This window comes from Strix uralensis, chromosome 2, assembly GCF_047716275.1.
Source record: "Strix uralensis isolate ZFMK-TIS-50842 chromosome 2, bStrUra1, whole genome shotgun sequence".
Taxonomy (NCBI): Eukaryota; Metazoa; Chordata; class Aves; order Strigiformes; family Strigidae; genus Strix; species Strix uralensis.
Window position 1 is genome coordinate 53,494,457 of NC_133973.1, and position 24,858 is coordinate 53,519,314.

General features: G+C 36.1%; 1 protein-coding gene across 5 annotated transcripts in view; it reads right to left on the reverse strand.

Annotated features, from left to right (window-relative positions):
* The window catches only part of MOSPD2 (motile sperm domain containing 2), a 41,120-nt gene that overhangs the window by 6,696 nt on the left and 9,566 nt on the right, over positions 1-24,858 (reverse strand). For 3 of the 5 annotated variants that reach the window (XR_012627547.1, XM_074858743.1, XM_074858744.1), the window contains exons 4-13: positions 24,160-24,246; positions 21,583-21,737; positions 16,112-16,172; positions 14,918-14,956; positions 13,807-13,931; positions 11,075-11,245; positions 8,220-8,332; positions 4,668-4,764; positions 3,771-3,867; positions 3,007-3,136 (exon numbers count right to left, since the gene is read on the reverse strand). Coding sequence is in view for 4 of the 5 variants with exons in the window: in XM_074858743.1 (XP_074714844.1) it covers positions 3,007-3,136; positions 3,771-3,867; positions 4,668-4,764; positions 8,220-8,332; positions 11,075-11,245; positions 13,807-13,931; positions 14,918-14,956; positions 16,112-16,172; positions 21,583-21,737; positions 24,160-24,246 (1,075 nt within the window). In the remaining variant the exon portion in view is untranslated. Of the gene's footprint in view, positions 1-3,006; positions 3,142-3,770; positions 3,868-4,667; positions 4,765-8,219; positions 8,333-11,074; positions 11,246-13,806; positions 13,932-14,917; positions 14,957-16,111; positions 16,173-21,582; positions 21,738-24,159; positions 24,247-24,858 lie in introns of all 5 variants that reach the window. The other 2 variants (XM_074858746.1, XM_074858745.1) reach the window with 2 other exon arrangements.

A 24,858-nucleotide genomic window follows, 5' to 3' on the forward strand; every position in this document is an offset into this window, starting at 1 on the left:
GACACGCTCAAGTAATTCAATGTCCTTTTTGTAGTGAGGGGCCCAAAACTGAACACAGTAATCGAGGTGCAGCCTCACCAGTGCCGAGTACAGGGGTAAGATCACTTCCCTGTCCCTGCTGGCCACGCTATTTCTGATACAAGCCAGGATACCATTGGCCTTCTCGGCCACCTGGGCACACTGCTGGCTCATGTTCAGCCGGCTGTCAATCAACACCCCCAGGTCCCTCTCTGACTGGCAGCTCTCCAGCCACTCCTCCCCAAGCCTGTAGTGCTGCTGGGGGTTGTTGTGACCCAAGTGCAGCACCCGGCATTTGGCCTTATTGAAACTCCTACAGTTGGCCTTAGCCCATCGCTCCAGCCTGTCCAGATCTCTCTGCAGAGCCTCCCTACCCTCGAGCAGATCAACACTCCCACCCAACTTGGTGTCATCTGCAAACTTACTGAGGGTGCATTCGATCCCCTCGTCTAGATCATCAATAAAGATGTTAAACAGGAGTGGCCCCAAAACTGAGCCCTGGGGGACACCACTCATGACCAGCTGCCAACCGGATTTAACTCCATTCACCACAACTCTCTGGGCCCGGCCATCCAGCCAGTTTTTTACCCAGCGAAGCGTGTGCCCATCCAAGCCATGAGCAGCCAATTTTGCCAGGAGAATGCTGTGGGAAATGGTGTCAAAGGCCTTACTGAAGTCAAGGCAGACAACATCCACAGCCTTTCCCTCATCCAATAAGCAGGCCGCCCCACCGTAGAAGGAGATCAGGTTTGTCAAGCAGGACCTGCCTTTCATAAACCCATGCTGACTAGGACTGATCATCTGATTGTCCATTATATGACTTTTAATGGCACTCGAGATGACCTGCTCCATGACCTTCCCTGGCACCGAGGTCAGACTGACAGGTCTGTAGTTTCCTGGATCCTCCTTTCTGCCTTTCTTGTAGATGGGTGTCACATTTGCCACCCTCCAGTCCAATGGGACCTCCCCAGTTAGCCATGATTTCAGGTAAATCATGGAAAGCGGCTTGGCGAGCACATCTGCCAACTCTTTCAGCACCCTTGGGTGTAACCCATCCGGTCCCACAGACTTGTGTGCATCCACGTGGTGTAGCAGGTCTCTGACCACCTCCTCTTCAACTGTGCTGACCTCATTCTGCTTCCCCTCCCCATCTCCCAGCTCATGAGGCTGGATGTCCAGGAACAGCCAGTTCCACTGCTAAAGACTGAGGCAAAGTAGGCATTGAGCACCTCAGCCTTTTCCTCATCCTTAGTTACCATGTTTCCCTCTTCATCCAGTAAAGGAGGGAGATTTTCCCTAATCCTCCTTTTGCTGTTAACAAATTTATAGAAGCATTTTGTATTATCCTTAACAGCTGTAGCCAAGTTGAGCTCTAGCTGTGCTTTGGCTCTCCTAATGCTCTCCCTGCATAACTTCACTACATCTCTATAGTCTTCATGAGAGACCTGGCCCCTCTTCCAAAGGCGATAGATTCTCATTTTGTTCTTGAGATCCAGCCAAAGGTCCCTGTTTAGCCAGGCCGGTCTCCTTCCCCGCCTGCTTGTTTTTCGGCACACGGGAACAGCCTGCTCCTCAAGACTTCTCTCTTGAAGTATGTCCAGCCTTCCTGGACTCCCATATCCTTCAAGGCAGCCTCCCAAGGGATTTTGTTAATCAGTCTTTTGAACAGGTCAAAGTTTGCCCTCCGGAAGTCTAAGGTGGCAGTTTTACTAACCCCTCTCTTTGTTTCTCCAAGGATCGAAAACTCAATCATCTCATGATCACTGCACCCTAGACAGCCTCCAACATTTTGAGGAAAAAGAAACCCTAAAACTTCTCCAGAAAGACAAAACAAAACCAGGGACAAATATGTGTAATAAAATCTAAGTACCTTCCTGAGATAAAGTACTTGCACATATAATATTAAAAAGACAATAATTATATTCTCCACTACATTTAATCTGGGTTTAATAAAAAGTAAAGGTTGGTTTTGTATTCATCAGTAACATAAGTACATGACACGCTTTGCAGGTGATAAATCTAATGTAAACAATCTCTCCCTATTGTTTCAAGGTATCTCTTTAAAAAAATTGCAACATTTATGCAAGGACACTTAAGATCACTCACATGATGTAGATTTTGTTTAATAGGGAAATGAGGGATAAGCATTTGAAGCAAAGATAGAGCCAGACTTAGGCATCAAGTCTCAAAAATTCTTTTTTCTATGTTCATTTTGGCCATGGAGGGGGTAAAGGCACCTCCAAAAAACCAAAACCCCAAACACCACTCCCCACCACCCCCCCCCCTCAAACCAGGAACAATCTAAAGTAAAAATACAGTCAAATTACTTTTTTTTTAAAGATGAAACAGCATCTCAATATCATAGCTCTAAGACTTCTAGGTGAAAAAGAACTACAGTGAACTTTTCCTAGAAATGTACAGTGATATAACTAAATGTGAACGGATGAGAGAGAAGAGTAACAGGTGTATTTAAAAGAGTGTGTGGGGAAACATATTTTCCGAGTGGTATTTTTTTCAGCATTAAATATGGAAAACATGCATATGAACATGCGACAGGTTTTACAGAAATCTACAAAATGATGATTTTCCCTAGCAGAAAGGGAATATTTTTTAATATTGTCTAGAAAACAGTTTTGCATTTCATATGTCTTCTTTCCTTCCTTTTTTCTAGAAAATTCAAGTGCACATTCTTATTTAAAAAAAATAACATACTGTCCATGTGTATTGTCACATCCATTCACATTTTTCCACTTAACTCTTAATCAGCACAAGAACAACAACAATAAAAAGAAGTGCACGTGCAGAATACCATGGCATTTTATGCATTAAAAAAACCTCTAATCAGTTAAACAGAGCAGAAGCCTCAGCAATATACTTCAATCAGTAAGCACACAACTGTGTTTGGAGAATCCTTCACTGATTATGATATGCAAGTGTAATAAATCAGCTAAATGATAATGGCTAAGAAAACCTCCTGTCAATGCTCACCTATGTTCCATCACTTTGGTCCTAGGGACTTCTTTCCAAAACTGAGTCAGTTCTGGTACACCTGCTCCAGAAGACTGGTCCATTTCTGCTGCCATGATAAGGAAACGATCTTGCAGAGAAGCTGCAAAACCTGCCCTCAAAGAAAAAAAAAAAAAGTGTGCTTAGATAAAATGGCAGTATTACAAAGTGTATAGAGGCATTTTTGAACAAAAGAATTTTAAAATGAGAGCTTGTTTATTGCAGGACTGACTTCCTAGAAATAAAAATAATGAAATCATTCTCTTAAGCTCAACAGTTTTGATTACAGTTTTCCTAAAATTCTACGGTTTCGTTTTAACAGAACTAGTTTCATCTGAATGATTCAAGGACAACCCAGAAGTCTGTAAAGAATGCATTTTCCAGCAAATTCGCCTCTGTCCTTCCTAACAATTTAGGAAACTGATTTATCACAGATAAACTCCCACCATAATAGAGCACAAGTGAGACAGCTGCCACTGCAACTTTTTTTCAGAGACAACAGAACAGGCTGCAGTCAACAGCTGCTTATGCCTGTGGAGTAGTAAGTCAGTACAGGTAGTTACTCAAATGCTGTCTGACATCCATGTGTTTTTACAAATAATAACATTCTCATACAACAGTCAAGCAGACATGGGTGTCAGTCATACATCCCAGCAAGCACATACAAAGGTTAGTATCTGGAGCAACAGCCTGTTAATAAAACTTGTCCAAACTCCTTAAAATTTCTATTGTAAGAGTTTACTTACCACCATGAAGAGAGACTATTATATCCAGTGATGTGCCAGGCTCACAGCTACTGTTACTGGGTTTTACTCTGTATTTTTCAGGAGCAGTTGTTCTCACCTACAAACAAAAAATACAAAGCAAGCCTATAGTAAATGCACGCACAAACTGATTGTTTCATAACCTCCCTCATTCTGTAATAAATAAAATCCCCAAAATCTTAAATATTAAGACCAAGTAATACATACAGTCTTCAAAATACTTTATTTTGTAGGAGTAATCAGACACTGGTATTTCACCTTTTCCTCTCTCTTAACAACTTCTATCCTTTATTTTATGGCAAATACTATTTTTCTCTCTTATATATGTATTTAAGAAGAGCCCAGAATATCAGACTATTAAAATTTTTAATATGAAAGTATAGAAACTTTAGTTATTTGTATGTGGAGAGAACACGAAAGATGTGGTAGAAAACCAAAGATGTGAGTCAGCTCAGTATTTCTGAAGCAAATATAACTGCATTCATTCCTTTGATGGTGACATTTACAGATAGATCTGCATCATTTTGGAGCATTACTAACTTGTTCCCAGACAAGATTTAAAAAGGAGAAGAATTCTAGAAAGATGACTTTTCAGTGCTCAAGACTTTCTTTTTCACTAAGTATTAGACTCTCAGTAAAGACCTAACCATCACCATAGCACTTTTTCAGTCACTGCTCCAAAGATTTGTATTACTGATTATCCCCTTTAGTGTGGTACACATGTAAAGTCAGCCAAATTTCTTTATCTGCTTCAAACATCACAACAGAATAAAAAATTTAGACTGAAAAGTGGCTTTAAGAGTATTCTTCCTCCTTAACCAAAACAAGAAAATGTTACACATTTAGTAAAGAAAACCAGGCCACATATAAAATACTTACCTTAAAAGCCACTATGTTTTTAGTGACATTTGTGAGAACTATCAAACATTTTTTCTCTCCAGTTTCTTTGGATCCAAAATATAACTCTTCTGCTGGGCTAGTAAGAAATTTAAAAATAATTAGTTTCTTCAAATTATCTTTACAACATATCATAGAAAAAAACTGAGCACACCTACAGGAAAATAAAATACTTTCAACCCTGTAGCTACAGTCCCTATAAACAGCTTTTCATCAAAAAAGCTGTGAAAGCAAAATGCAGAAATTTTGTAGTGAAGCTCAGGGTTGACTCATGACCACAAGTGGACCTAGCTGCCTCAGCTGATTACTGCCTTTAACTTCTTCCATCTGGAAGAGTGTGACCACCTGCAGCAGCAGGAATAGCCAAGATATATACAGTCACTTCAGTCACTGCATCTTGGAGCAGTGTGTTAAGGGAAAGCCTCATTAATTTTAATTTATGGTAATATTAAAGAGTAATTTCCACCTCATACATCTATCCTTGTAATAGGTATAGTGCACACATAAAAGGAACAGGCAGATATCTGCAAGTGGCAATCATTTCAACCACTACAGCTAAATTCACTTGTACTTATGAGTCAGTCTTCACATACTGCTGGTGACATGCATAAATAAAGTTATTGCTCATTTTTAATATTCTTCTGTGATTAGGAGAGTCATGCATGAAATATTTTAAACCATATCAAACTATCACAACTCATTTTGGAATAGGCATTCAAATGAACACTTTTAGGCAAAAAATAGGGCATGCTCCTATACTACTGTAAGTTGAGAGGAAACTCAAGTAACAAGTGAAAAACTCTTCTTTCAACGTGTCACATTAAGAATACACAAAGAACTGCCATACTACGCAGTGCTACAGAACTGCTTGTCTGACAGAAAGCCTTTTTCAAAAATCGTGTTATATTTTTCTTCCCTTTCCAGAATGCCAATTTCATGTTTGCTTGACCTCCTCCTCAGAAGACCTCCTTTTACAGTATCAATCCTTCCTTCTTCTCTCACTTAAACCAGTGTTAGCTGAGAAGAAAAGTCCTTGGTGCTGCAGGACAAACCTGAATGGCCATACTAGAAGCAGAGTTCAATAGCAACTCTGCATGTGTGTGCATGCCTATGTTTTACAATGCATTAGACAGTCCACAATAATTTTTTTCTTTTTGGTGTGGAAGAAGGAAGTGTGCTGACTGCAGCAGGAAGCAAGAAAGTGATGGGTTTAAAACAGATTAATAGGGTAACTGTATCCCCTTCTCCTCTCAGCTTTTTTTCCTTCCCAAATTTTCAACTTAAGTAAATAACACTATTGAAAGGAAGGACTGTAGTTACAAAATATTTTGGGTATCTTACTACTGTGTACTATTGCAGCTGTGCATTACAGCAATTGCAAGATGAACCATGAATGAGGCAGAAAAGCATTAACTAGCATCAAAATATGCCACAAAAAGAGCTCAAGGAAAGGAACATTCTGCCAGAACCTGATCTTTGTTCCACTAACTGTGGCTATTGATAAAAAAAAAAAAAAATAGGGCTGTAGACCTGTTGTCGGTGAAATCAAGCAGTTCCGTAGTGTTGGGGGTGGGTGGGGTAGAGTTGTTGGGAGGGTGGGGTGTTTTATTTTAAATGAACATCTAGCTTCTTAACTTTTACTAAAACACTTTCTTTACTCTGATGTGCACAGGGCAACCATTTCAGCATGTACTAGAAATTCTCATCTCAATACACACCACTGCCAGACAGTGCAAGTAAAGTGCTGCTTTTTGTCTTCTCAAATAAAGTTATTTATTAAGGAAAAAGGTCAATAAAGACCAGTCTTTCATAGAAAGGTATGCAAGGCAAATGCAAGAGTGGTCTAAATCAGTGAGACAGGTGACTAGAGAATATGACTACAAAGATGAGAAACAGAAGAGCATAAGTAGCCAGCTTTGGTCACACACCAGAGCCAACAGGTATGAATCAGTGAGAGGTAAGGAATTTTCCTGCAGGGGGTCTAAGGAGGTCCCCAACTGAGTCTTCTGCAGCCGCAGTTAGGTGTGGAAAGGCTGCCAGTTCTTGGCCATTTCATGGTGCCAGAGCTGCTGTTCCTCAGCTGCCCAGTCAGGCTCTAGGCTGCTCTCCTCACAGGGCAGTGCTGGTACGAGCAAGGAAAGCAGCTTATTATACAGGCAGAACTTCCCCGGGACTTCTCCGAGACAGGTGCCTGTGACTAGTCATAAAGGGCACTACATATTATCAGTTCAATACATTTCAGTTCAGTGTCCTGAGAAAGGTTCCAAGGAAATAAACCAAACAGCAAGGACAAGAGACACACAGTCTTTTATTTTCCATTACAGCGAGACTACAAGTATTAGCACACATATAATTAAATTTACTCTTTCATGTAATTTACATGAAGTCCAACACTTCTATTCTAAGGGTAGAACTAGAACTTCGTGTGGGGGGTTTTAGGTGTTATTTTTGTTTGGGATTTTTTTTTGGTTGTATGGTTGTGGTTCTTGCTGGTTTTGGGTGGGTTTTTTTGTAGTGGTTTGGTTTTGGGTTTTTTGGGGATGGTTTTTTTTTTTAGGAGTGGATGGGAGAACACTGCTCCTTTTGTCATAAGGACAGAAAAACATTCTTTTAAAATCATAATTCTGCAGTCTATGCCTTTGTATAGACTTAGTTTCTTGTATGATGGGACAGAGGAGGTTTTTGCACAAAGGACTAAAGATAACTCAGTTCAAAACCAGGAAAATCTGACACATACAAAATATTTTTTTGATGCTAATGAGCATGTCATTATTCAAATTCATTCCAAAACTAATTCAGTACAGCACTTACAAAATTAGCTAAGGAATTACCTATAAATTAGATATTGTCTTCATTCATCTAATAGCAAACTGGAAGTGAAAATAAAAGTTAACATCTAAATCAATTTCTAAGCAAGCATCTTAATCTGAAAGGCAGTGAAAAGTTATATTGGCCAATTGATTTTTTTTACTTTGACAATAAAAAGCAGATAAATTGCAAGATGTAAGCATCTTGAATGACAAACATCTTCTGAGCAGATATGCCATTTATACAGAGCACTTTCCACACAAAATACATTGGACCCATTCATTAAGCTTAATTAGCACAAACTAGTAGTGTATGCCTTTACACTATCTTTAGTTAAAAGAATTCAAGCAAAATTTAACAGTGAAAGCTGTCTTAGTAAATGCTTTGGTTTTTTTAAGCCAATGCAATGTCAAACCACTGCTCTCATTACAGATAAGCACAGGTTTAAATCAAATAACAGTTTCTCAATGAAACCATGAAATGCTTCTACGATTCTATGAAATGTAGACCTACTACCTAGTACAAAAAGCATGCCAATGGTGACACCAAAAGATTTGCTAAAAAAAGGTAAAACAAGAAAAATTGAGCTTTGTAAAAATAATTCTTAAAAGGATGTTTATAACTTGTTTTCCCTCTAATAATCTGAAAAAATAGTTTATTTTGAAAACCAATTAGTTCAGTACTCAAGTGTCCAAGGCACATTGGAAAAAAATTAAAGAAAGTTACCTGATATGTAATAAAGGTCCTTTAAAAGTGCTTAATGCTTTCTTTGCAATTTTTGGTTTGATCTCTGTTTTGTCAGTTTCCTCTGATTTGGAAATTTGTTCTACAGAATTCATCTGAGTAAAAATGATAGTTATAATCATTAACTAGAAACCTGGATGACACATTACAGAAACATACAGGTATTTCAAAGAATGAGGAGGGTTATTTCAACAATTTATATATTACAGACAAAGATTAATATATATTCATTCCCTGAAGCTTCCTGAAGTCCACTGAATAATTTGTTACATAAGTTACATTATGTATTGAGCATGCATGAAACAGAACTGCTGCTCTGTTTTTTCCATGTACTTTCCTGATGCCCAAAGGTGGTTATTCTTGAAAACTCCAGACATGTTAAGTTATAGTACCTCAAATATTTAAGATTATAAAGCACTGATGTTATTCTTCCATGGCAAAACTTTTCAATTAAAACAGACACCCCAATACTATCACTGCAACACTGAACAGAAAACACAGTAACTTTTTCACACTTTATTGTATTGCAGAGTTGCTAAACATATCTTCATTGCTTTTAGATGGAACTCTGAAGTATTGGAGAACTTAAGAAATAATGCTGATTGAATTGGTGCATCCAAAACTCTAGATATCTTAGTTTGAACGTTTTCCTCTATTACATTAAGAAAATACATGTCAGCAGGCCTGGACATCTTATTATACAAAAAATGAAAGAACTCCAGAATTAACTGCAAAACGGGGCAGGGGGAAATATAGAAGACAAAGAATTAGTAACATCATGACTCAAGATCAGCTAGCTGAACAGTTTGCTTTGCCTTGTTTTTATTCCACTTAATACAGGGAGAAGACATGAAGACAATTCAGTTTATGTAAGTTTGAAGTATGGGAATGAAAGGAATACAAAATTTTATAGAAAATAGGTTTTATAAAAAAGAAACGACAACACTGATTTTTTTATAATTACAATTATATTAAAAGGTTAGTGTGTAAACACACTGCACTCGTTATGTGTGGGGCTTTATTCTACACAAATCTAAATAAAATTACCAGAGAAAAATATTACAATAGCACATGTTAAAGGTGAAGGCATCTATAGGACAGGGACTTACTAACCAAGTTTATCACTCATGGCTCCCTCTACTCTGTGGAAAGAAATATGCCCTTCTATAGAATAAGAGAAGGCATACATATATAAAATAAATCATATGCAGATTCTTGTCATCACTAAGAATTTATCTAAAGGCTGATAGTGCAGTAAATGAAGACAATGATATCTCACAGATCACTTGAAATGTTAGTTTGGAAGCCAGCCTTATTAAAAAATACTTGAATATTTATATTTAGACAGTCAACTAAAAAATAATTAACTTGGAAATAAGAAGTGCGAACCATTCTGAAACAATAAGGGAATATTTCTGAAAAACATTTGGGAAAAGAACATAACATTGAAGTGGTAAACAATGGTATACTTGCTGTGGAGGAAATAGCAATTATTATTCTTAAATATGTGAACAGAAGAATAGTGAGTTGAAGCAAAACAATAATCTACTTTTTACAGAAACAGTACCAACAAGATATGGTCTGCAATTTTAAAAGTATGTTAAAGGTAAGGCCTTAAACATGCCTTAAGATTGATACATAATGAGCATAAGTGTCAAGCTTAGTTCATTGAAAAGATTGTGTAGCAGCTTGATTATACTGTATAAAATACCATAAAATAATCATTATTTTTAAAAGTGAAAGTAAAAAATTACCTTAAGTAGAAAGCTGAAGTCAGCCAAGCAAATTAAAAACAAAAACACTGAGGCTATTAAGCACCAAAGCCAACTCACACTTAACAAGAGTTCTCCATGTTTCCATACTTGAGAATCAGAGTTTGGAAAGTGTGCTACAACCCAAACAAGCTACTGAGTCTAATGGTCAGAAAAATCACCATGGTTCCATGTAATGCTTCCTTTTGAACTTAAGGTCAGTGAATTTTTTTTTTTAATAGCTAGCCAAGTTGCAAAGAACTGAACTACTTCAAGTGAGCCATGTGTTTCAAATTCTTCTGACAAAAACTTAAAGCAGTAAATGAAACTGAAAGTGTAATAAAGTATTCCACTCCATTAAACATAAGTTTTGCAATTCATACTCAAAAATTAATCATGGCATTAAAGTGGTGAACTTCAGATTTTTCCTACTATTTTCAAGAGCAATATGCCCACTATCATTGCATATTACTAAATATCACTTCATATGGACTTGTGTAAAACAATGCCTTTATATTTCTGGATAAATACCACTGCAGGAAAATTATATTGTAAAACAGGATTGATGGATTAGGGATACAAGTTCTCCTGAGACTAAATGAAACCTTTTATATTTTGAGATTTTATCAATAATTTAAGAGAACAATATCTAATAAAGTACAAATATTTAAACTGTTAATATTTTCTCATGTACATACTGACTTAAGCATCTGAGAAAACTAGACGTATTTTAAGGTGTACACCACTAGATAACCCAAGATTAAAAATAAACCAACTAGAAAGACATAACTTCTGAAAACACAGAAGCTTTTTAAATTTTACTATACAATTCACTATATTGCAGAGATACACTAAATATTTGGTACATATTTTACTCATTCAGAAGCATGAAACCGGTCTTAGACTAAGAAGCAAGGTTGAACTGCAAGAATAATTATCAGTTTTACTGGGTTCTTTTGTCAAACCGGAGGGCAGAAAAAAATGCTGAAAAAAATCAACACATGAAGGAAGAGAAGAAAAAATACATGCTTCCTGTCCCACTTTAACCATTTAACTAGTCTTGCCTCAACCTTCAGAGTTAGATACCTTTTTCTGATTAAGGTTTTGTTCTTCATTCAGCTCCCCAGTCTCCTTAGTGTCCACATCTATCTCTTCTTTACTTTCATGCTCATCTTCACTAGTAATGGGCCCATTTTCACATAAGGGAGTTTGAAAATCATCATCGACCAATGGAGGATAACTGTACTTGAATGAATCCTAAAACATAAGCGACATTTTTAAAGGACCAGTTATTTAGGATGATGAAAAGCACCTTCTCTAGTTTTAATGGTAATACTATAAATTATTTTTTTTGTTTCACATGACTTACATGCTTCACTGTCAATTTTAAGCCAAACCCCTACGCAGAAAGCTGACAGTACCAATAAATTTTATTTTCTCACTAATAGACAATTAGTGACCAATGAAGCCACTAAATTTTAACTACTGTTGTTATTTATAATCACAGCAGAATATGGTCTATTGAGGATCAGCATCCATAGCCTTAATACTGACGTTTTGTTCTTAGTTCTAGGAAACATCGTTTAAAAACTATGACAGCTAATTCTAAAGAGTGTCCCAGAAGTGATGAAAAACTTGTTCTTTGTATTTTAGTTTCACAATAGCCACAGTTTAAAAAAACCAACAAAACCCAAAACCACAAAACAACCCCAAACAATCCCTCAAGTTTAACCTGGTGTGTGGACCTTTAACATGTCCTGCAACTCAGACCTCTGTCTTTGGAATGCCAGATCAATTTAAAGACTATATTGAAGACATCCAAGTAATTTAGAAGCAGCATACTTAAGTTCTCAATGCTTCTACAGTAAAGGCATCTTTTCTATTGGAAGACCAGTAAAAAAAAAAAAACAGGTTTTGCTAACTAGAAATTCTCTTAACATTCTCAAAATTGTTTAATTACATCTAGTGTTAGAAACAGGGATCTCTGTTCCTACTGCATTTTCAAACATTTTTAAACGCAAAATAAACTGAATTAGTCTGTCAGCTTTTCCAGTGGAGGGGGGAAATAACATAGCTCTCACTCCTGTGAGGCAGACTTGAGCATGCCCACAGTTCCCAAACTATGCTACCAGCAGGGAGTTAAAAAAGGTGTTTCAAGAGAGCTCACCATAAGCAAGTATGTTTTCTCAAAACAAAGAATAATGTGATGTTATGAAGTAAAAGGAAAAACCTTAGACAGGGCCAAAGAAACCCCAAAGCAGCATACTTCCCGTTAATCTATAAATCAAGGCCTAAATTCTCTCCTGTTCAGGTTGAAGCAAGTCACAGACCTTTAGATGAGTGAAATGTAGCCACTGGCTCAAGCAATATGCAATTAAGGGCCTAAAGGACAAGCTTTAAGTATCAGCAACAGAGCAATTCACTATTAGAGGAGAACTCCAGACTGTTAGAAACATTCCAGTAGGCTTGCAGAATGCTGACATCCTCCATTTCCACATACAAGGCAGAAATAGCCAGATTACCCTTAACCAAACCGATAAAAAGCCTTTTCACTCCCTTCCAGCATATGATGAAAGGCATAAGACAAAATAACCTTAATTAAGAGACGTCAATTTTACTGAACATTTCACTTGGCCACATTAATTCACGATGCTGGATAGCTTCAGCAGCTGAACAGAATCTCATCACTGGGACTACTCAAAGTCCCACACTTCCCAATCACAGTCCATAAATTTCACTGACACAGGTTTATCTACTAACAGGGTGAAAATCTCAGACAGGCAAACAAGACAGATTTATTCAATGCTTGATACATCCATTCTACAGACTAATAGTCTTCTTTTATAGCAGATGTAGAGAATTTACACTATGTTCAGCAATTGTGGTAGAGATATCTTAATCATGGTAGTGATATTTTCTAAGATTACATGTACACAGTGGCCATGAAATGACATGCAAAACACCTGATGTATAACTTCAGAACACTGACCTATAAAAAGGGACTTCCAAGAAAACAAGCTATGGGCTATCAATTCAGTTACTAAAGTGAACAGCACAGCATTCTAACTGCACGCTTTGTTCAATACTGGCACCAGTGGAGGGCATCTTGGGCAATTCATCCTTGTTAAATCCATCTGACAAAAGGAAAACTGAGCAATTACACATACTAAAACCCTACTGTATGTACATGTCTTGCATCAATGTGTACACTGTATGTGTATCAGTCTTGCACAAAATGTTATTGAAGAGGCAACAAATCTCCCTGGCTGGCCAGAAAGATGTATGCTTTAAGGACTGGACTGTTCCACCAGCAATATCAACAGCTGGAAATGGTAGAATGTGGAATACAACAGATTGGGGATCAGGAAAACAGTGACTTAGTATACATTTATTACTAAATGAAAACAACGAGCAAGTGGTTTTTGAGCACCTAAGCCTAGTTTTCCAGACTGCTTATCAGAGCTTGCTCCTAGAGCAATATGATTGTCTTTACCGAATCATAGCTCTGGAGCAGTATGAAAACTGAGGGCCATGAAACCTGTTTTCTGTTCACATAACTTGTTTCATAGACCAACACAATCATGTTGCTCTAGGAGCATGGATGAATGATTCAGAAAAAAATATTTCTGTATTTAAGACTGCCAGATATAAAATTCTCATAAAGTTAACCTATATTAATGTGATTTACAAATTATCATTGGCAGAACAATTTCAAGAAATCTCACATCCATGAAGTGCCAACTCTCAGCCCCACATATGTAATTTATACAGGTGTGTCTCAATATCACAAAAGGACCATGAAGTGTTAATATACTTACAGTTCCACCCATGTGAGGTGGAAGATACTCTCCACTGATATACTCCTGTACATCATTCTTGTTCGTGAACTTTAACATGCTTATTGCATCTGGGCCAAGCCAACCCTTCACAATTTTAAAAGCAGCTTTAAAAAAAAAAAAGGTACACAAAATTGTCAGGAAGCGTTTTCTTGCAGTGTATTGATAGACCTTATAGAACACAAGTGAGCTATATCCTGTAAAATATGGCAGGACCTGCTCTGAAAGTATCTGTTATAATGGGGATAAACAGTGCATGAAAGGAGTATAATTTACAGAGAAAGTATTTCATGGACATACACTTTTATATAGATAAATGCAGACAGACAACAGAATTTCATGAAAGAGTATCTTTGATTTAATTAATGACAACTTTGTCATCTTGGATTTTAGCCCAGCAAGTACTGAGGGAGTAAAACCAATTGTATTTCAAATTTGAGGGAGGGAGGTTGGGAAAGATACATATGTACTCTTCCCAGTTGAAATATTTTGCTACTTTAAAGGACACTTGTTTAGATCTACAAAGCATTTCCAAACACCACAGTTATTTCAGTGATGGTAGAACATCAACATACAGAAAAAATATAAAGCCTACATAAAAATATGTATTCTAAAAATACAGGAATAATTCTAATGTACAGGATAAGCATTAATGATAATTACTGAAGTACACACCAAAACATATGTAACAGTATCAGTGTCTGGTGTCAAGCATCTATCTTAAATTGTATATTCTATGTTTTGGCTGGGTATAAGTGTCTATCATTTGTTGATGATAGTATTCCTAAATCATGAACAGATCTAGCTTTGAAAGGATTACAGTTGGAAACATTCAAGGAATAGACTGTTTATCAAGGTCTCAATCTTTAGAGATCACAGGATGAATACAGGCTCTATTTAAAGATATGATCCAAAATACAATGCTAGAAGGAAAAGAAAAAGTATGCAACCTACTGATTGAGAGATTTAAAGATGCATGTTTAAAAAATTCCACCATTCAGCTGTATCTACACAGAGCAGAAAATGCCTCCTATTTATGCTACTAATTTTAAAAAGTTATCATGATGTAAAAAACAAAAGCCAAACAACTCACCATTCATTATCCATGGCATTTCAAAGATCACTATCTTTGCTGAAAAGACAAAAAGGAAATAATCTGAATACCAAGTGTTATGTATTTCTGTTTAAGAGAAAGCACAGCAATATTGGTCATGTAAAAAGTGAATACTCATCTTGAGAAATGTCCATGTTCACTTCACCATAGAAGCAGTTTTGTAGAGTTGTTTTTAATACGTATAAACATATTTCTATTACTATATAAAAACATTTGCTGTTTTGCTTGGAAGTTAACAAAATCCTAAGTTATACACTGTTTATACACTTCTAGGATACTACTTTTCTAACAGTTACCAACAGAATCTCCCCAAACAAGGCAGAGAAAGGTAAAATCTCAACCTGATGTAGAAAAGCAACACTGAAAAGGAAGTTTAACAGGTATAATTCAGCACCTCTTCTTTCTAAAGAAAGAAATAGCAAGAGTCTTTGTAAATCCACATTTTTTCCAAGATTTGTTTAATCAGAGAAATCCGAAAAGTTAGTACTTTGACTCAAAGCATCCCAAAATTTTTCTTTAATATCAAAAAACTAAAAACATGTTGCACTTGCCTTTAAGTTTTGAACTTTGATCATCAAGTTGAGAGTTTAAGTAGTTGCTGTACAGAATTTCAATACTCAGACACATTTTCACCTAAAATTTATAACTCATTTAAGGTGACCTAGCCTATCCACAAAAAAAAAATCAACAGACAATTATGCAGGTTTTTCCAAGTGTGCACACAAACATGCTTTATTCCTGTTTGGAGTAAAACACTGTTTCCTAAAATTTTCTATAGCCATTCATTCTTCATCCCCTGAAGACTCCTAAAGGATATAAACTGCCATGCAAGTTTGCAAAGCTCCTACACAAGTAACAAGGAGCAAAGGAAAAAACAGGACATTTCAGTTCTACTAAATGCTTATATCACTTTTTCATCTGTAAAAACATGTCTTAGGTTATTTTTTCATGAAAAGCCAGTTGATTTTTGATGAATGTAAAGTTAACTTACAACACAAAGTTGTGCTGACTTACGAGCAAAAAATATTCCAAATCTGTAACATCCATGTGTTCCATGTAGTCACCACATAAAGCATGTGCAAAAAGACTTCATCTACCCCATCATCTGCAATATTATGAAATGCTCTTATTGCACAAGTCTACAGTACTTAAGATTTAATGTACAATACTTACTGAGGAAGTTTGGGTAATAATCTGTAAAACAGTTGACAATAAACCGAACAAAATCCAAGTCCTAAAATAAAAGCACAGAGCAAACGCAATATAAGTCAAAACATTAAAAATACAGGCTTAGTTAAGCTAAGGCATTTACTGAATAGCACAAGGCACCTATATTGTAGTCATCTATACTCAAATTTTACACATACTACAAACATCATTCAAACTGAATGCAATGCTTTTCACTTCATTAAACTGTTGCAGGATTGTGGTCAAACTTAGCTTTATGATCTAAGAAAGAAGTCAACAGACCTATTATTAATGCAGTAAGTTAGGTATCTAAACTTCTGTAGAGTATCAACAGGTTTTAAGCCATACAGGAAAGATACAGGAAAAATAAACCTTTAGCACCAGAGAAGCTTGACAGATTATCTTAAAGCCTTATAGGGGAGAACACTAAACATACTGAAATTTCCTGTCAATAATTTACCTAGCATACTGTTCAATATACTACTGAACTCAGGATCTTCCAGAAAAAAAAAGTTTTCCTTTTTAAGAGAATGGTTTTAGTATTAGCTTGTGGTATGCAGAGAAGTTGTGGGCAGAGGCAGCACTCAAGAGCTGCTTGTATACCACCCATGTTCAGGGTGCTTCCATCCAGTGAGCAGCTACACAGAAATAGTACAGGCAGTTCTCCATTGCAAAATCCAGGTATAATAGGACTACACAGAAATGGGCAAAAAAAGCATTTTATGAAACAGGTATAGACAATAAAGTAAGAGATACCTTATCACAATAAGGTACTTTGGGTTAGGTGCAAAGCCTGCCATGAGTACTCATAGCTTTCCCCAGTCATCCTAACAGAAGCAACCACTACTACTACTAATTTCAGAAACAGAACAAAATATACTGCTGATGGAGGATCCAATGCCTGTCATAACAGTAAAAATGTTATGGGGAACAGCCTCCTGGAGCGATGTAAACACGCTATTATAACATTTGCAGACAGAGAAAAAACTCGACAACCCATAAGAGGATTTTCTACCCACCTGAAAGCTTTATTAGTAGCTTCAATAACTAGAAACTAACTGAAAGCTTGGTATCTTTAGAGGCAGAAGGTAGCCTTTAATAGAAGGCTGTTGCTTGTACCAAATGCAGTATCCTTCATTTAATAGCATAAAGTGATAGATTTCCAAGCAATTAGAGTCTCCTGTGCATTAACAGGAATGCTGCTCTTTATTCTGCTGCCTATTCAAAAGCAGCATTATCAAATATTAGGAGGATGGAACCATTATTTTGATGAAAATCTGGAATTAGTACAGATTTCAGCAGATCATTCAATAACTGCAACTATTCTAGTTACCTAAACTGGTGCCACAAGGCACGAGCTATCAGAATTACCTGGCTGCATACCAGGGATAAAAACTGATAGAGTAGATGTCCATAGCAATGGAACAAATAAATGAAGCACACTCTAGAAAATAACTTAGAAAAACAAGTTCTTTTAGGATAAAATTTATCAATTACTCTACATGGCTACAAACAGCCATTAAAAAAAATATTCCTGTTCTGTGATAAACGTACTAACTACAAAGCAAGATTGTATAATGGGACACTTACAGACAGGAATTGCTGAAACGGTGTTTCTGGGAGTCTCAAAGACACCACAAAGAAGTTGCTTCAGGACATGCTCCATAAGACCCAAATGAAGTTGCTTTTTCACATCAAGGAAATCATTACAATCCTTTATTCTTGTTATATAAAACCATGGCTCTAGTATTATCTTTAGCAGTATGGATTGACAGCTCTCAAGGCACATTTAAGAGCATCAACTCTGCCTTGCAAAACTGAACTACACCATATTTGTCAAAATATCCTCTCAAAAGCTTATGGCCCTGTACTGCACAGCTGCAAGGTTCTAATGCAACATTAACCATCTTACCTGGAAAAGGCAGAAAGGAAACTGCTTATATTTAAGTGCATTCCTGCCTTACCAACAAAAAAAGAATATCAAGATACAAGTTTTAGCCATTTAAGAAAAACCGGACAGCATGGCATTTGGCAAGAAAAATTTCAGTATTCTATAGAAATAAGATTTTTTTTTTACCTGTAGCCAATCTATGAGATTTTTAGTTATTAGATTAAATCTATAAATATGTAATGGTAGGCAAGATCTCAGTCCTGCCATCTAAACCGGCTTAGATTCTGCTCCTGAAAGTGGGTGCTAAAAATGTACACTTTTTTCTAATGAACTCAGTTGAAGAGAATGACAGAATTTAGATTTTCATCTATCCACATTAAAATTATTCAAATGTTGCCTCCTTCCACCCCTCAAAAAAAATTCCTTATTTTAGGTTGTCTAAGTTGAGGATCAGTAAAAATGAAGGAGGTGATATTGTTCTAATCTTCTAAACAAGCTTCTACAAAGCAAATCTTAAAGACAGCTATAGTAAGCTATGGATATGCATTTATGCTTTCTTTATAAAGATACTAATAGGTAGAAAACCAGACCTAAAGGAACAGAGAGATACTACAACATACATTCACTCCGAAATTTACCCAAGTTTAAAAAACACATTTTCATTTCCAAATTTTAGAAGACGACCTCAACCAATAAGAACGCTGTAGCTCCATTCTATGCTACTAAATAGATCAAGTACTACTCGTAGTGGTAGTATATCGTTCAGACTGTATTAACAGCAACTGTAGATAAAGCTGTACACAAGCTGATGCCCAGACTCATACCTAAGTGAATCACAAAAACCCCCCAGGTCTGGTAAAGATGACAACATAAAACAAAGATTGCACCTGGTGCACTTGGAACTAAATAAATCTAGTGATCCAGATATTAACCAGAACTTCTGCTCTATAACAGGAACAGCTTTTGAACCAGGAGATTTTTTTTAATAAAACATACCTAAATCCAACTACGGAGTAATCTTAGGAGCAAAATATGTATTGAAAAACTTCTAGAAAATATACAAAAAGTCCAGATGACATTGTGCAACCAGTCAGTGCACTGATGAGTGTTGAGAAGGGAGAAGAATGTACTGGGATCAAAAATTTTATCTCAAAGCAAGGGAAATGAAAGAGAACCACAAAAAAGAAAACCCACAGCATGCAGTTGACAATTCTGTCTTCAACTACAATATATTTGCAAATAACTCCCCAAGGAGTAGTTTGTAATTTTGGTCCTCATAAAAGTGCTGACACATCTGACAGAAATACCAATGGGCATCAGCAAAGATCCCTATCTCAATTTACTAAAGTAAATGCTTAAATAAGTGAACCAAATGCATTTCTTTGTATGTTTTGTAGGTTGAAATCCATCATATCAGAAAAAACTGTTCACAAGGAGTATGTACTAAGGCAACTGATTTGACTCCTGAAATAGATAACAGCATTTCTGCACTGCAATGGAAAACAACGGAAAAATACCATACTGTGCTGAACCTCCAGCTCAGACTAGAAGCAGCCCCACTCTACATGCCACAGCGTTGATGCCACCACACTACAATCTCAGTATAGTTTAGCATCCCTCAAAGAAATGCATATGTATGGATGCCAAGTTACGTCAGGTGCAGAGAGTGTGCAGGAATCACTGAAGCAAAAGCAAATATGGAGTGTCCTCGAACACTATGAAATTCCAGAGGTCATATAAAAACAGATACTCACATGCTTTGTGAAAGCTTTAGTAAAAATTTAAAAAATACTCAACTACTGGTTTTCTAAAGTAAGAACACTCCACGGGGAGGAGTTTGGGGGAAATTTTAACATTTCACAGCAATGTTGTCAGGATCAATTTGTTAAATATTATGGCCAAAGAGACAACCAAACCTTCTGGAAATTGGAACCTCCACAAATCACATTCTTCAAGTCTTCTACTTTTCCATATAGGCACAGGACTTAACCGTTAAGAACATCAATTCAGGAACAGTTCCTAAATACACTGAAGTTTCATATAACATACATGAAGAATTTGCTAAATTCCAGTGAGCATCTAAAATTAAACATTCTCTGAAGTTTACTTCAGGCAGGGAATTGCCCAGTCCTATGTATAACAGGAAGTCTCCAAGTAATTCCCAAAGTTGACTACTGACTTGACGTATGACTAATTGATATGGAAGTATTTTTATACTTATTTCCAAACACCTACAAAATGGAATTTAAGTAATTAATTCTGAAATGTTTTTAAAAATGAAGAAACTGAATTTTCTAAATTATTGTACAAATGGGAGACAGTTGTCTCTAATAGTTTCCAAAACCAGTGTAATTCTTCTTGGCTTCTTTAATGATTCAGTTCTACAATTATGTCCAAGCCAAAGGTGAAATCCTACTCAAAATCATTGGAATTTTCTTATCTAATTGCAACCTTTTGAACAGTTGTCACTTTTACAGAAGCGACTGAGCTACACGGCTCCTCCTTCATTTTGTAGTCCTAAAGAACATCTAGAAATGCATAAAAGCCTTTGCTAAAACAAGTGTCTCTTCTGAAAAGTTGGAATCTCTTCTTTATGTAAGGTCAAGCTTAGAAGAAGCAGTATTCAGTAAAGCTGACAGCTTGGACAAGGAACTGAAAAAGGGAGTGAAGATAATTATTCCTGAAGTAAAAACTGATAGACGGGCCTACTATTCAGAAGTCTATCACATCTGTTCAGACACCCTCATTTTTTCTCTATCTGTACACAGCCACAAGCATGTAGATTTCTTCACCATATCAGTCTCATTACTGTAATAACATGTTTAGTTAGAGAAAAGACAGACTCCAGCTATATTTGGTTAAGATGAATCCTGAAAGCCATGCCTACTTGAAGAACTGCTCTTCTGCATCCAGCTAACTTCTCTTCAACAAAATTCAATGGGTGGAAAGATGCATGCAGGGACTTAAGAAATTAACACAATTTAAATGTATGGGGACAGCTTACATAGCATGGAGGATGGAGGCAGGACCAGGATCAGAATTGTCTACTGAAGATGCTGACTTGTCAGAACAGATCATCATTCTCAAAGATCTCTGCAACTGCACCTGAGGGTTTTAATGCTTCACCATTATCCCATTTTTCCATACTTTACTATTGACTGATTCATCCAAAAAAGGAGACAGCAATGAAAATGGAGCTATTGAAGAAGTGGCAGCAATTATACTCACAATAAAGACGGCTCAGCCTATTGCCTTTTGGGTGCTTAAAAACTAAGTTCTACTACTGTCATCCATGATGACTGACAAACCAAGCTGCTGAGCTTCAGTAGCTTTTAGTTTGGTGACTGAACTAAAATTAGTTTTCAGTGTGCTACACAAGACTTAAAGTTTAATTATGTAACAAAAGATTTTGGAAACTGCTCATGTCACAGGAACAAAATCTACATATCACTGATGTGAGCAACTGTTAAGTTATTTAGGTGTCAAGGACTGCACGGGGACTCCCTTTTTTCTGGGGACATAAATTAAATAATTCAGAAGCAATCAGACAGACAAAAATACTCACTATGTGACTGATTCCAGTTTCAGCCATGTCAAATACCACTGTTAAGGGCTTTCCATGATCTCTCTTGGCATAATGTTCTAACCAAAAAGCAACCAGCTTCTTTTTTTCAAGTTGCTGTTTAGGATCTCTTGTATGATGCTTCACTCTGAACCAAACTTGTGAGAAGAAAAACACACAAAAATTGAATCAACAGATCCAAATTAGCAGAAAACATTATGTATAGTTATACAGGATGAACAAATGTATTCACCTCAGTGTGTTCTACATTTCTACCGATTTTGTGGCCACTGAACAGCCGTAAAAACAACTGCACACCTTTCCACACACACCCCTTGTCTTGCTCACATTTTTATACTGGAACTTTTTAAAAACTGAAAATACAAAGAATTATAGCACAGAAGAAATAGAGTGGAAAATACTTTTCATATATTTAAAGACTACTTCTTACCTAGATTATAATTTCATAATTCAAATTAAATCACACAGTCCTCAGATAGAATCTATGCAAAACATAATATTGTAAGTATTGTTGGGGTTGTTAAATTTATGTTTCTTTTCGTGCTTATGTCTTCTACAACATTGTAGTTGATGTGTTTTGAAAAACTATTTATACACACCTTATGAGTTATATGAAAAGCATCAGACCTTTCAAAATGAAGTGAAAAAATCCAGAAGATGAGCAACACTATATAAATGAAAGCCCAATACATCCCCTTCTGGAATAAGAAACAAGTCATGCAGAGACAAGTTTTTCCATGAAAGTAGCATATTTCAAAGTAACAGACTTTATAAAAGTGCCTGAAACCAAATTACTGATTATACAATGAAGTGATAAAAGAAATATTCAGGACCACAATGTAAAGAGTGGCCTTCATTTTTGGTGCCTCTACAATACCAACATTAGACAAGCCCTGAAAATGATTGTAGATAAACTTAATTGTTCTCCCTGAAACTTGAAAAGTCTTACTAAAAAACAAATTTATTCTCCATGTCTTTTACTTCCAATTGTAAATAAAAATATTTTATGGCGCATGTAAAGAAACAAACTTTCTTTTAAACCTAGCATATTAAATAGATGCTGTAAGTTCAGAATTTCAAAGATACCCCTATTCAAAACCAGGACTCTTGTGAAAGTAACCAATAATTCTTGAAGAACTTCTTTATACTTTAAAGTGTCTGTTTTACATATCACAATGAGAATGGAGCATGTGGCCCAAGAAACACATTTCTCACATGTTGACTAACCAGGAACTCTTACCTATGATATAATCTGAATTTGCATACCAAGTCAGATATTCTGACTCAATTTCCATTCACAGAAGAAACATTCCAGGTATGGGAAATTGAGCCATTAGTTATGTTTCAGTGAAAATAAAATCAGAAATTATTATTTACCTGACTTACACGTTCTTGTTGTGAAACACTTGCATCAGTGCTTGGACTGAGAAAATTATGCAGGAAAGTCATGTTTTTCTACTTCTACCCCCACCCCCTATCTCACCAAATGGAACCACCCAGTATAATCACGCTCAGCTTTCTAAATGCAATTAAAAGGTATCACCACCACTAATCCTTGAATACTTACATTGGAGGCTAAGAGAAAAATCATGAAATATAACAATGCAGCAATTTTTCATATAGCAGTGATATCTTACAATAAGAAAAAGGACAGTCTGACACAACACTGCCATAGAATAAAAGCTGTATTTTTCTGGTCATTGTTTTTTGGAAAACTAGTGTTTTGGTGTTTAAAACAGTCATTCATGTAAAACACTGGATAGTTAGTGTATTTCGGAAGTACAAACTAGCCCTGGTAAACCAAGAAAAAGCAGAATTTCAGATTTAAATTTTTGGTTTTTTCAAGGTTCAAGATCACTGCTTGGAAAGCCTCATGAATGATTTGTTTAAAAAGACTCTTTTGCTTCATAGGATTTAAATTTAATTAAAAGTAAATATGCGAGATGTTACAACAGATTAAGTTATAGAAAAAATACTGACCATCTATTATACACTATTATAAAAACTCCAGAGTATTTCAGGCAATATTTACTGTTTCCCTACAAATCTTATTCTTTCATTACTAGAAGCTAATCACACAACTTGAGAGTTCATTCTCCAACAATTCTCAGCTGTTCACACTGTTACTGAACATTTCAATGAGATCAGAAAAAATGAAAGAGACAAAAGAAAACTATTACAGACCTCCTGTGAACTACCATAAGTATGCAAGAACATGGGCTGCTAGAAAAGCAATGACAATGTACTGTAATAGTGAACATTTATACTAGTCATATACTCACCACAGGAGATACAGAAACAATGTACTTCGACAGTAAAGTTAAAAACTGCATTACAGTTAGGATAAAGGTTTAAGATATTTGGAAACTGCTGAGTTTCCTCATTCCACTTCTGTGACCCAAAGAGATACTCAGTTATCAACAACTCATCATTTTTAGTAAAAACAGTTGCCAGTACATACCTACTTTTCAAATGTTTATTTTTCAAACTAGACACTAAAATGATGGAAACAAAAAATAATGATCAATGACTGAAAATACTGTATTCTATGTAACTTACATAATTTATAGCCCTCTTTATCATATCCATGAAGAAAGAGAGCACCACTTTCAAATAACCATTTTGGAAGGACAGATTCTGTCAAGTCTGCAAAGCCAAATGAAAGATTATTTCAGTAATCATATTAATAATCACATTGTAATTTAACACAAGTCACTAAAAATGCAGAAGTCTAACAATACAAGAATGTCTTTATAAACCACTTCCCAAAGCCTTTATTAAACTAAAGCAAATATTGAGCTCATTTGATATCTTTACTATCTTCCTCCTCTCATGCTGTAGAATAGGATCTACTTAGGAAGAAATAAGAATAAAAATTGATGTGAGAAGCTGCAAATGTTTATTTCTGTTTGTATCTGAAGCCCCTCTTGCTCTATCCTTTAATTCTGATTGTGAAGTCCTGTAGATAGAGCTCAGCTTCAAAATATTCTCACAGGACAAAAACCACATCTATTCTACCTAGGGTGTCAGAGCAGTGCTACTATCATGAACAACAGAATCCTGTTCTTTTGTGGGTTTTGTTATTGTTGCCTTTAAGGACTCCATTCTAGCAAATACAGAGACAAAACAAGAGATAATTGCCCGGCTTCCTTCCTCTTAAACAACCTTTCAATAGACATATGGAACCACAACAGTGAGATAGCACTGGTCAACATGAAAAGCAGTAATTTTAGTTTTCTTTTTTTTAAATTGAGTACA